Source organism: Thamnophis sirtalis, unplaced genomic scaffold (assembly GCF_051295495.1).
Source record: "Thamnophis sirtalis isolate CommonGarterSnake01/CBP01778 unplaced genomic scaffold, rThaSir2_p1.2 scaffold_3, whole genome shotgun sequence".
Lineage (NCBI taxonomy): Eukaryota > Metazoa > Chordata > Lepidosauria > Squamata > Natricidae > Thamnophis > Thamnophis sirtalis.
This window is the reverse complement of record NW_028261383.1, coordinates 161255188-161268862: the sequence shown is the minus strand read 5'-3', so window position 1 is coordinate 161268862 and position 13675 is coordinate 161255188. Positions and strand designations below refer to the sequence as shown.

Sequence of the window (13675 nt, the reverse complement as noted above, 5' to 3'; positions counted from 1 at the left end):
ACTAGGCTTTTATTCAGATATCTTTGATGTATACATAATACTTAATGACAGAACTCATTAGCACAGCTTCCTTATACTGATAAGTGTTGAGGATTAATAAAATCCTCCACTTACGACCGGGAGGCCAGCAACAGTCTATGAGTCTGACACCCGTACCCTACATCTTTTCCATTTTCCAACAAATAAATCATGTTCAGCATTTCTTGAAGTGACAAAGGAGCTTTTAAAATACTCTTTATTGTGCTAATTATTGAAGATCTACCAGCTTCAAAAATTGTATGTCATTATTTCAATGTCAATTATTACCGTCCAATTTGTATAGTGACTCTCCCCACCACCACCTTCCATTCGATCATATGCAATTCTCAGAGACTACCTAGACAAGTCCCTGAAATTTACTTGGCAGGGTTTTTCAGTAGTGGTTTGCCTCTGCCTATTTCCCAGGGCTGAGAGAAAGTAGTTAGTCCAAGGTCACCCAGCTGACTTTTTACTTAATCACAGTCTCCCAGTTTGTAGCCTGATGTTTCATCACTGCACCAAACTGACTGAGGAAGTGTCAAATGGAAACCCAGTTATTAACATCCATTGGGGTGGGGGGGAGCATTCTTATTTTTATGAAGATCTGGAAAACCAGGGAACAGCTTTAACCTACAGGAATTTGCGTTTCAATTGTTGAGTGACTGCTGCTTGCCCATCCATTTCATAAGAACTAGGTTGTTCTAGACAACTGGAAAGGAGCTTGCCTGAGCTTGATAGCTAGATAAATTCTATTTGTAACTTAGCTAATTTTAATCAGCTGAATGTGCCCTCCAGGTTGCCACCTCAGCAACCGAGTTTCTACATTCTTTAAAATATAACAACTTTTGCATTGAAAATTAAATTGGTACACTAAGCCTTTATATGACATGTGTTGCTTGATTCGAAAAGCAGCCAGCCTAAAATTCTGATAAATGCATAAATGGCAAGGTTCGTATCTTAGCCTAAGATTTAATGGTGTTTCCTAGATTTGGGCTCATCATGCTCTCTTAATCCCACCTATGACGGTTCATTGCCTGTTAACCAACTTAAAAGTAAAGGTTCCCCTGTACATATGTGCTAGGGGGACTCTAGGGGGCAGTGCTCATCTCCGTTTCTAAGCCAAAGAGCCAGCACTGTCCGAAGATGTCTCTTTGGTCAGCATGATTAAACACCAAAGGCACATGGAGCGCTGTTACCTTCCCGCCAAAGTGGTCCCTATTTTTCTACTTGCATTTTTTACATGCTTTCGAACTGCTAGGTTGGCAGAAGCTGGGACAAGTAATGGGAGCTCACTCCATTACGCGGTGCTAGGGATTTGAACCGCTGAACTGCCGACAAGCACCATGTCTTAGCCACTGAGCCACTATGTCCTGTTAACCAACTTACTAGAGTTAAAGTGGATCATGGCTTGGCACTATGCAAGAGGCAATAACTTACGAAGCACTTTTCTCTGAAGGAGAAGCAAATCCCATAAATAAAACCAAGCCATTTCTAGCTGGTTCCTGTATCTTGTTTTGCCACATACAGTGCAGCATACTTTGAATCCCTTCCTCAATTGTTTTCACAAAACCAGGAACAAACAAAGCAATGAACAGAGGATCATTTGTACACCTGTTTCCCCTTGAACTTCCTGGCCTTCCAACACCATCTCTGGTAAGGTCAGGTCTACCAGCGGAGCAAAATGGTTGCCTCAAGGGGCAGTTGCTAAGAAGCAGCACTGAGATTAGTCTGCTGCCTTAGAAACAATACAGGAGGCTTCAACGGCCTTTGCTGCCAATTTTTGCACATGGAAAGAGTAGCAGGGCCTTCCTGATTTGGAGAGCAAAATGTCCTTTCATGCTCCTTAAACCTTTTACTCTCAGGACCCCTTCTCTCTTTTAAAAATTACAGAGGACAGTAACTTTGTATGGCCTGTATTTATGGACAATTACCGTATTAAAAGGATAATTGATGCATTTCATAGAATATTTATTTATTGAAGCATGTAAAAATAACAAACCTATTGCCTATTTACATAAACACTTTTCAGTGAAAAAAACCATTTTTGACAAATATAAATAATGAGAAGAGTGACATGGCTTTCAAAGTTTAAAATATATTTTAATATTTTAAGGGTTTTAAGAAAACCTTATCCAGATTATGCTTGCTGTTGCACTTCAACCTTTTACAAATGATTTTTCTGCATTTGGGGAATAGGCCCTTCTGCAACAGGAATGCAGCAGAGAAGAAGCAGAAGCTCAGCTGAGACCTTTTATTATGATGATACTTTACTATTACCAGGCTGGGGTCTGGGTCCCATGAGGAGCTCTGAACAGCCAAAGAAAGACAGGAAGACAATTGGAAAGGAGGACACACGCTAAATTAATTTTCTTGGCATCTACGAAAAAATAAAACAGCAAAAATTGGGGAGGGGGGAAATGTACTTAAGCCTACATGCATATGACACTATTTTTTCCAGCATCAAAAATAAAATAGAATAGAATAGAATAGAATAGAATTCTTTATTGGCCAAGTGTGATTGGTCACACACCAGGAATTTGTCCTTGGTGCATATGCTCTCAGTATATATAAAAGAAAAGATACATTCGTCACGAATCATAAGGTACAACACTTAATGATAGTCATAGTGTACAAATAAGCAATCAAATCATACTAATTCAGTCTTCAGAAAGACTGAAGGTGAAGGTTCATTCTCCGAGCTTGTGGGTTGATTTCCAAACATTTCGTTATCAAACTAGGTAACATCTTCAGCAGAGTTTAGGAGATGTCAGTGTCAGGGTTCTTCTGTTTATAAGGGCTTCAATGTGGGTGTGTCAAGTGAGGGTCTTTGGTGGGTCTTGTGATGGGTGAGGTGTAAGCCATCAGAAAAACTAATTTTTCTATCACAATATTTTTCCGATCAGCCTTTATTTTCAGGAACATGTGCTAGGAATAATATGGGATCAATGACAACATGCTTTCTAAATTTCATCATAGAATGTATAAGGAGTCCTGTGTGATCTATGAATTATAGGCATCATGGATTTGAAAGGGCTGGGTGGAATCGGATGCTAGAATCAGGAAATAAATTAAATAGCACAAGTCTGGGCTGTCAAGGGAAAGAAAGAAGCAAGCAATTAACAAGGTGACAATACACAAACGTTTGAATGACTATTGTTGTGAAAACAGCCTCAAAAATCCAGGTAATATTTAATTTTAAGGCTATGCCTGCTGGATGGAAGACACGAGGACAAAAAAGAGACATGTCCTCATTTTGTCGACCTCTGATAACTCTATTTATGTGGAGAGCAAAAATCTCACTCAGAAACGGCATTTTATAGAGAATGAATAACAAAAGCAATGGAATAATTATGATGATAGCTGGGCTGGAACCAGGAATGAGAGAGCTACAGCACTTGAAACTGAACTGTGCCCTCTTAGTGATGGCTCCATCTGGGCCAAATGGCACTGCCAGGCAATAGCAGCACCTGGAGACTAAACCGACTTCTCTTTTTAAGTTCCTGTTATGAGGTTTATCACTTACAGCATCAAAGGTGCAGTGGGAAATCAAGATGGCAACTGTGTCATACCATAGGTAAGTATGCCATTCAAATCTTAATTCATGACCTTTTAAATCAAGTAGCTTCCTATTTTGGAGGTTCACCCACTCTTTTAGCCAGACCAAACAGCATGAATCAAAGTGATGGTGCCAATCTTCAGTTCCAGTGTTCAAATGTAAACTGTGAATGAATAAGGGCAACCACCAGTATATGCTTATGAAGTAGGGCAGTGGTGGGTACCTACTGGTTCGGACCGGTTCAGCCGAACCGGTAGTGGTTTGGCGGCCTGGGTTGCTGGAACCGGCAGTGACCCAGGCCTGCCATGCCCCCAAACCGGTTCTCCGGGTGGCACCATAGGCACCCCCATCTTGTTTTTTGCTTTGCATGCGCAGAACAATTTTTATTGCTTTGCGCATGTGCGTGCAGCACATCCACGAGCAAACCGGCAATAGGGACTGCCAGAACCCACCCCTAAAGTAGGGTTAGAGAGCTGCCTAGATTCAAAGAAGAAACAGATGATTCAGAACATGTGTGGACAGCCACACAGTCCTTGTTAAAAGTCCTTAAAGAAACTGAATCTTTTCCAACATTTGCAGGGAGTTCGACTAGAAGACCCCCAAGGTCCCTTCCAGCTCTATTCTGAATTTAGTTGATTTGCATGGTTGGTCTCATGGAATCGCAATAAATGTTTGATTTAAAGAGGCTTGCAGTAGGTGTATGGGCTGATTATCTCTTGCTCTTCAAATCCAGGTCTCTATGCAGCTCTAATATGAAGTAGGTTTATTATATTATAGTTATTTAATCAACATCTAGCAAGGACTATGGAAGTTGAAGGAAGCCAGTGAAGGTGAAAGGCTAACTTAATTCCATGTGGCTGCCTGCCAAAGTAACCCAAGGCATGATATGCAGCTCGGGGCTGCCCTCTAGTGCCTATGGAAATATTAGTGCCTTAGTAGTTTAGGTCTCAAGCACACTATAGTAGTCGAAGCACAGTTGTGGGAAAGCACTTTCCTAACAATTTAATTCCCCTATTTTATATTGAACTACAGGTAGTTCTCGACTTATGACCACAATTGAGCTCAAAATCTCTGTTGTTCACTAAGACATTTGTTAAGTGAGGTTTGCCCCATTTTATGACTTTTCTTGCCAGTGTTATTAAGTGAATCACCGCAGTTGATAAGTTAGTTACTTGGTTGTGATGAAAGAAATGTCCTTCTGGGTTCAGCTCCAAGTGGGGAAAAAGACACTGGAGACATGGAGGCTGCTTGGAAAGATGGTTTATTGTTAAACAGGGCCACATGGCTTGAGCCCTGAACAGAACAGATGAAAAGGTGATCACATGCTTCAGTGTTGGTGGAGAAGAAGAGAAGGGCTGAGGGAGGGGCTTGCTAGCCTTTTCATAACCTGTTCAGTCCCACCTCTCTGTTTCTTGTTCCTGTGTAAGAAATGTATTCTGATTGGTTGTCAGACTCCCATGGGGCCATGCCGGGGCTACTCTCTAGGCTGTGTTTTGAATCCAGGTATGGATGAGTTCTCAGATGCCATGTGGTCAGTTGAGTAAAGTTCCAACATTCCTCCCCCTTGCAGCTGCAGTGGAGAAGTCTTTATTATGTAAAAGGGACTAGCCTGGCCTTCTCAATGGCCCATTGACAAAGTGGGGATGGGCAGGAAGCTACAGGCAACTATTCTGTCTCTTAAAACATGTTTCTTTCTTTTCACATCCAGAGAAATATTCTGCCTTTTCAATATTTCCTAGGATATTTCATTTTTCTGGGAGAGGGCTGGATGATAACTTCCCACAGTTGTTAAATGAACCTGGCTTCCCCATTGACTTTGCTTGTCACAAAAGGGGATTGCATGACCTTGGGTCACAGCAACGGTCATAAATATGAACCAGTTGCCAAGCATCTAAATTTTGGTCACATGACCCCGGTCACATGATGCTGCAATGGTGGTGTGAAAAACGGCCACAAGTCACTTTTTTCACTGCCATTGTAACTTCGAATGGTCATTAAATGAACTGTTGTAAGTTGAGGACTATCTGTACTGTTCTAGACCAGAGTGGGTGAGGAAAGTTTCCTTCTGCTGCTCCCCCTATAGCTTGGGCTCCTGGATATGCCCAATGCCTGTCCAATGCTCTGAATTTCAAGCTACTTATGTGGTCATCTAAATTAGTAGCTTTAATAGCCTTATCATGCATCAGTCTGAATAGTCACCCTTCAGTATAATCTACACTGGTGAACACCATCACATGTTGTCATAATTTCCACAATTAAATTCTGCACTGCATAAAGAATTGTTGGAAGAAATGTCCTTCTGGGTTCGGCTCCAAGTGTGGAAAAAGACACTGGAGACATGGAGGCTGCTTGGAAAGATGGTTTATTGGTGGACAGGACCACATGGCTTGAGCCCTGAACAGAAAAGGTGATCATATGCTTCAATGTTGGTGGACGAAAGAGAAGGAAGGACTGAGATGCTGAGTCCATGGTTTTATCCTCTCTCTGGCCTTTGATCTTGAGCTTGTATTCTGATTGGTTGTCAGACTCTCATGGGGCCATGCAGGGGCAACTCTCTAGGCTGCGTTTTGAATCCAGGTTTGGTTGAGTTCTCAGATGCCATGTGGTCAGTTGGGTAAAGGGCCAATATTATCATGCCTTAATTCTATCACTCTGGAGCTGAAGGGGAGAACTCTTTATTATGTAAAGTGGTCTAGTTTGGCCGCCTTAATGGCCCATTGACAAAGTGGGTGGGGGCAGGAAGCTGCAGGGAGCTATTCTGTCCTTTAAAACATGTTTCTTCCTTTTCACATCCAGGGAAATATTCTGCCTTTTCAATATTTCCTAGGATATTTCATTTTTCTGGGAGAGGGCTGGGTGATAACTTCATACAGAATAATACCTCCTTTGAATCTCCAATGCTCAGCTAAATGAAGGAAGGTTCCACCTGGTTATCACTTAACTAGGAGACCACCAGGGAATCATTAGGCTACACCAGAAAGTTCCAAAAAGAAAAAAGAAAAAGCATCTCCATCTGATTACCAAGAAAACTGTCAAGATACTTTAAAATCATCAGAAATCAAACTCGGGTAGAACAAGGCTTTACGCTTAGCTGGCTTTTGTTTGCCTTTCTAAATTTAAAAACCCAGTTTTCTCTCTTTATTCTAGCTGCCTTTTCCAATTCTACAGTATCCTTTCTGAAATTCTGTTCGGTAATTCGTGTGATAGAAAGCATTGTAATAATATTACAATTTGCGTAATAAAATCAGGACGAGTGCCAGTTTTGTGAATGGCAGGTGGAAGTAACAAAATGTGTGTCACATCTTTGGAATGCAGCTCCACTCCTTAAGACACTGCTGTGCAAAGTCACAGTACAAATATGAAAGAAAAGGTGTGTCATGAGGTCACAACCCATGTTTTATCACTTTGGCATCATCATGGCTGGATGCAGATGCCTACATTCATAGCTGCTGCATATCTAACCATGATGGATATGAAATGTTCTAAGTTCTCTATAATGATCTCAGTGGTGGGTTTCAAAAAATTTTAGAACCTCTTCTCTAGATGTGGCCTGCTTTGTGGGAGTGGCTTGATGGCCATGTAACCGGGTGGGCGTGGCCAACTTCTAGAATGTGGTGAAACTCACTTAACAACGTTCTTGCTTAGCAACCAAAATATTGGCTCAGAAACTCTGGCATTTGAAGCACGCAAGTCTTAAAACTGTCAAGTTACAAGACCCTTGCACCCCTAACCCTTTAGAAAAAAACTCCCAGGTTGTTCAAACTTGTCAACTTTAAGACTTGTGGATTTCAACTCCCAGAATTCCTCTTCCAGTCATGTTGGCTCAGGAACTCTGGCATTGAAGTGTGCAAGTCTTAAAGCTGTCAAGTTACAAGACCCTTGCATCCCTAACTCTTTAGGAAAAAAAACCCCAGGGGAGTTCAAACTTGACAGCTTTAAGACTTGTGGACTTCAACTCCCAGAATTCCTCCTCTCGCTCTTCATCTTGATGATATATGGACAGGCGGGGGGAGGGAGCTGGAACCAGTTCTAAACGGCACTGTAGATTTGTGGAATCTATAGAAGAGGTTAGAAGCGGCAGGAACCCATCCTTGAATGATCTGTTCTAAGATGTCTATGCCCCCATCCTTTGAAATATCCTACTGTCCAAGCTGAGTCTAGCCTCTTCCTTTTTGCCCTTTGGAAGGTACCTTAAGACCTATCTCTACCAGTTGGCATGGGACCCTTCAGGCTGGAAGTGGCCCGGGCAGTGACTGACGGCACCAGCCCTGTTCCATGTGAACCCTTGGATTTTTACTCTTTTCCTCTATTTAATTCTGATCATTTCAACTGTTTCCATATTTACAACTGTAAATATAACTCTGGATGTTGAGATGGCAGTGTTCAAAACAAACAAACAAACAATGATTGATATGTCTATCACAATGGATACAATATGTTCTAATGTCTCTTTCCTGGTTAGTTAATGAACATTCAGATCTCTATAGGCACATACAGTATGTAACATTAGGAATTATTTGGTCCTAAATTGACTCTCATTTTATAGCTAGTTTGAAGGCAAATAGCCGTACCCAGAGAAAGCTTGCTGCCATTTTAAAGAGCAACTTTTATGTTGTTCTTAGCACTGAGAAAATCATGGATGAAATGAAAGAATATACAGGCAATGAAAATTATAATCTGATTATTAATGCTGGTAATTTACTCACTTTTTAAAAATGCTAATCATTAAATGCATGTAAGTATCCACCACACCGAGACAACATTCGATAATTGTGATGAACTCCATATAGCTGGCTATAAAGCGACAATAGTTTATGCCATACTGTCGGGGTCTCCAACCCCCGGACTGTGGATCGGCAATGGGCTGCAGCATGCCAGAAACCAGGTTGCACAATCAAGCAAAGCCCCATCCACAGGATGCAGGTCACATGTAAAACTATGCCCCCTCCGGTCCACGGAAAAACCTCACCCCATAGTCCCTGGTGCCCAAAAGGCTTGGAGGGGGGGGGGGGGCTGCCCTAATGTACATATTAAGTTCCACAAGATTCTTTTTAATTTCAGAGTAATACTTGGGATAGGGTGGAGTCTATAGGATAATCAGTCTAGACAATAAATGTATTCCTCAAAAATAAGATATGAGAATTGGGAGGATGCTGTTTAAAATATACAACAGCTGGCAATTGAAATAATTGATAAAATCAGCATTCACTGCTGTTACTACTTCTCACAATTGTTTGATGGGATTTTAATACTATTTTTCAAGATAGGCTGATAACTAATTTTGATTTTGCAGACCTCTGAGAAGGGTTTGGGGGTCCTATGGCCATACTTTAAGAAACACTGTTTTTAAATAATGACACATTTCTAATATTTGTTAAGATACAGAACATTTTTTTCAGGGGTTATCTGCTGTTCCAATGAGACAGACTCTGAATTGTAAACAATATACTTTATATGCAGGCTCATTCTTTCAAAGTACAATTTTCTTCTAGTTTTAAAGAGTCTTTTCCCCAAGCTGAAATTAAATCAGTTTTTGTTAACAATACAAATAAAATTTTTAAATGGAAATACAAATCAGCTTAGTTCATCATAACTCAGTAACCAGATATCTTTTTATCTTTCAAGCAGATGATTGGAGCCTAGTTTCTTAATCCAGATATATTTGTCTGTTTACTTATTTATTTTAGTCAGTTGATATGGCCCATTTTGTAACAGTGACTCTTACAATATCCACATATTACAGTGATAAAAGAAATGTCCTTCCGGGTTCAGCTCCAAGTGGGGAAAAAGACACTGGAGACATGGAGGCTGCTTGGAAAGATGGTTTATTGTTGGACAGGGCCACATGGCTTGAGCCCTGAACAGAAAAGGTGATCACATGCTTCAATGTTGATAGAGAAGAAGAGAAGGGCTGAGGGAGGGGCTTGCTAGGCTTTTTATAACCTGTTCAGTCCCACCTCTCTGTTTCCTGTTCCTGTGTAAGAAATGTATTCTGATTGGTTGTCAGACTCCCATAGGGCCATGCAGGGCTGCATTTTGAATCCAAGTTTAGTTGAGTTCTCAGATGCCATGTGGTCAGTTGAGTAAAGGGCCAATATTATCATGCTCCCATCCCCCCTGGGGCTGCAGTGGAGAAGTCTTTATTATGTAAAAGGGACTAGCTTGGCCTTCTTAATGGCCCATTAACAGTGGGGATGGGCAGGAAGCTATGGGCAACTACTTTGTCTTTTAAAACATGTTTTATTTTTATATCCAGAGAAATATTCTGCCTTTTCAATATTTCCTAGGATATTTCATTTTTCTGGGAGAGGGCTGGATGATAACTTCCCACAATAGCAAAGGCTCTCTGAAGCAACTTAAGGCTAGGCCAGGGCATTGTAAAATATTATTAAATAAAGGAAACTTATTGTGTAAAAATATTAAATAATGAAAACTAATTTATATGGGCATTTGATGTAATACCAAGACATATCAGTTACCATCTTCACAAAATTGATTCTGTCCACTAGATACATTCGGGAAGCATTAATAAGTCTGCCATCTCATAAGGCTTAGGGGACATAGGTGAGATCATACACCTTTATGGTTGTTGGAGAAAGGGTTTGCTCCTTGTTGAAAATCATTTAGAATATTTTTACTGAACTATGATTAACAAACAGTATCAGGTAAGTACATTAATATAACCATTTAGAATCTTAATGAGGTGGTACAGTCAGCAAATACAGGTAATTCTCAAATTACAACTATGGGGAAGCCCCCCTCCCCCCCAGAAGAATGAAATATTTTGAGGAATATTTTAAAAAGGCAGAATATTATATTTCCCTAAATGAGAAATGGAGAAACATGTTTTTTAGAGGCAGGAAGCAGAGTCACTCTTTCTTAATAGTCTCCCCCCCCCCTCCCAGCAGATATGTTGTGCCTATTAAGAAAGGCCAGTCTATCTACAAAACAGATGACCTTCAGTTTCAGGGTGATGGGATTAAGAACAGGACATGACCCTTCAGGACATAATAGGACTAAACCCACTACCATTTAGCAGAAGGACCCAGAGTTCACTACATTGCACAATTTCCTAAGGGTATTTCAGACATTGCACCACCCCAGTCACTCGGGCCCTTGTGACCTCTAGGCTGGAATACTGCAATGTGCTCTACATGGGGCTGCCCTTGAGGAGCATCCGGCGACTTCAGCTAGTGCAGAACGCAGCCGCGCGAGTGATTGCGGGTGCACCTCGATTCACCCGCATAACACCTATCCTCCGCGAGCTGCGCTGGCTGCCTGTCGATCTCCGGATGCGCTTCAAGGTGCTATTAATCACCCATAAAGCCCTACATGGCAGTGGATCTGGATACTTGAGAGACCGCCTTCTGCCAATTTCCTCCCTACGACCTATAAGATCTCATAGACTAGGCCTCCTCCGCATTCCATCGGCCAGCCAGTGTCGGCTGGCAACTACAAGGAGGAGGGCCTTCTCAGCAGTAGCCCCGACCCTTTGGAACGAGCTCCCCGTGGAGATTCGTACCCTCTCCACCGTCCGGGCCTTCCGCATAGCCTTGAAGAACTGGCTCGCCCGTCAGGCCTGGGGATAAGGATCGCCACCCCGCCCGAATGATGAATGTATGTTGCTTATTATTTTATTATATGTTGTTATCTTATTGTTGTATTCCCCCTTCCCTGGTTTTCTGTGAGCCGCCCTGAGTCCCCTTAGGGAAAAGGGCGGCCTACAAATGCTAATAAACCACTAAACCACTAAACCAGTGACATGCGGTGAGGTTTATGGCTGGTGAGGCACTGATGTCTCTCTCTCTCTCTCACACACACACACACACACACACAAAATAAAAAAATGAAAAATGAAAAATAGATGTGCCAGCCCGCGCGCCAGCAGAGGCGGGTTAAAAAACACACACACAGACACACACAATAAAAACAAATTACAATTACTTACATTACAAATAAATTGAACTCCTCCCCCCTACCCCCCCCCCCTCTGAACCACATACCTTCCAGCTGCGTCAAAAATGCAAGATTTGGTCTAGCTAGGGCCAGGCAGGCTAGGATAGTTGCTGCTAGAGTCACCACGTGGATGACTCTGCTTAAATGTTTTAAAATAGCCTCTAAACAAAGTGCCCTCTGCAGGAGGAGGCGGGAGAATCACGTGCCTCATTTGCATAAGGAATTTTTCGCTTTTTAACCCTTGGTTAACTCTTAAAAAGCGAAAAATTCCTTATGCAAAGGAGGCCCTTAGTTCTCTCGCCTCCTCCTACAGTTAGCACTAAGCAGACTCAGAGTCCCTGTGACTTGGAGTCTGGCAGCAACTACCTTGGCCTTTTTAATTATTTTAAAAATTGTTTCCTTTTTCTCAGGAGACTGGTGAGGCCCCGCCTCCCCTGCCTCCAGTGACTCCACGTCACTGCACCACCCCCAGAGCTGTCGAAACTTCAACCAAACATAGAGCAGACGAACAGCTAGGATTTGCGTTTCCTTTTTTGCCTATAGAGCCAGCTGTGACCCCTACATAACCCCTACATGACCCCAGAGGAATCTGAAAAGAGCCAATGTTCTTGGAACAGGAAGCTCAAGTGCAAAGCCCAAAGCTGCCCAGAACCCATGTGCTTCTGCTTCATCAATAAACCATCTTTCCAATCAGCCTCTGTGTTTCCAGTGTCTTTCTTGGACACTTTCTTGGACAAGTTCAGTTTGGAATTGAACCAGGTGAATATTTCTTCCCACACAACCATTTGTTCGATATTACAATGGCACAGAAAAAAAAAATGACATGGCCATTTCTCACACTTATGACCATTGCAGCATCCCCATGGTCACATGATCAAAATGTGACCGCTTGGCAACTGTTATGTATTTATGACAGTTGTGCTCGTTACAACAGTCATTTGATTGTTAAGTGAACCCAGCTCCCCACAGAGACTTTGCTTGTTGGAAGCTATCTGGGAAGGTTACATGACCCAGGGACAGTGCAACTGTCACAAATATATGCCAGTTGCCAAGCGCCTGAATTTTGATCACATGACCCTGGGGACACTGCAGTGGTTGTGTGAAAAATAGCCGTAAGCTATTTTTGATGCCATTGTAACTGTAAGTCGAGGAGTACCTTTAATATAAACCACTGTATTTTGATGCATATTGTCTTAGTTGTTGTCCCAAGGAAGTCAGTGTGCTGGACAAAAATGAGAAAGGAATGCAAATAAATATTCCTTGCAGGTAAAACTCTGTCCAGGCCAATATTGATGGGAGGAAGGTATGGGTTTAGGAGCAAATACAATGCCTGTGCACATTTTCATTTCCTAATTCTAAAGTTTCCAAAATCTCTGATTTTCAGATTATGGAAGCCGCAATATTAATTTATCCAATGACCCAGCCAGGCTGCAGTAAATTCAGTAACAACGTCACCGCTAGAGAGCAGAGATTTTTATTATTTTTTTTTGGAAAGGAAATTTTCCTATCCAGGCCCACCGACGTTTGTTCCCGCGCGCAAGTTCTCCATCACCGCTCTTGGGTTGTCAACCGCAAAGCCAATTCGCCCTTTGGTTTCTCGCCTATTCCCTCCCCAATATTTTTTTTTTTTGCCTCCGCCCTTCTGAGAAAAGAGGAGGTGGTGCCGCCTTCGCTATAATCACGTGACGGGCGCATCCGGGCCTTTTGCCTTCTCTCGCTCATCCCAACATGGCGGCCTCAGGTGAGCGGTGCTCCGCGGGACGCGGGCCTTCGCTTTAAGACAGGCCGGTAGCGTCCGGCTCGATCTCATTCCAACGCCGAGTTGCAGGGGAGAGGCCTGCCGTGAAGCGTCCGCGGGCCCTCGGCGTCCCTTTTAGGCCCCGCTGGCCGCCGACGGGGGTGGGGGTGGGGGTGGTGGAAGGCTTAAACCCGAATCGGCGCGCGCCGTGCTTTCCGAACGCGACGAGCGGCCTCGGGTCGTTCCGGCTTCGGGCACGCGGGCGGCGGAAGCGGCACCGCGCGCCCGAATTAAGTGACCAGCAATCTACACGTGGGGTGGGGGTGGGGGAAGGGAGGGAGGGGGGGTTGAAAGAGCAGATGGAACCTTCGGCCGCCTTCCAGTGCGCAGTCGCGGCGGGCCCGGGT

General features: G+C 42.9%; 1 protein-coding gene across 1 annotated transcript in view; it reads left to right on the top strand.

Annotated features, from left to right (window-relative positions):
• The first annotated feature begins 13207 nt into the window (after positions 1-13207).
• Positions 13208-13675, top strand: part of EIF4B (eukaryotic translation initiation factor 4B) — a 34774-nt gene continuing 34306 nt past the window's right edge. The window contains exon 1 of the mRNA XM_014070803.2: positions 13208-13271. Coding sequence (XP_013926278.1) covers positions 13259-13271 — 13 coding nt within the window. The 5' untranslated portion in view covers positions 13208-13258. The remainder of the gene's footprint in view (positions 13272-13675) is intronic.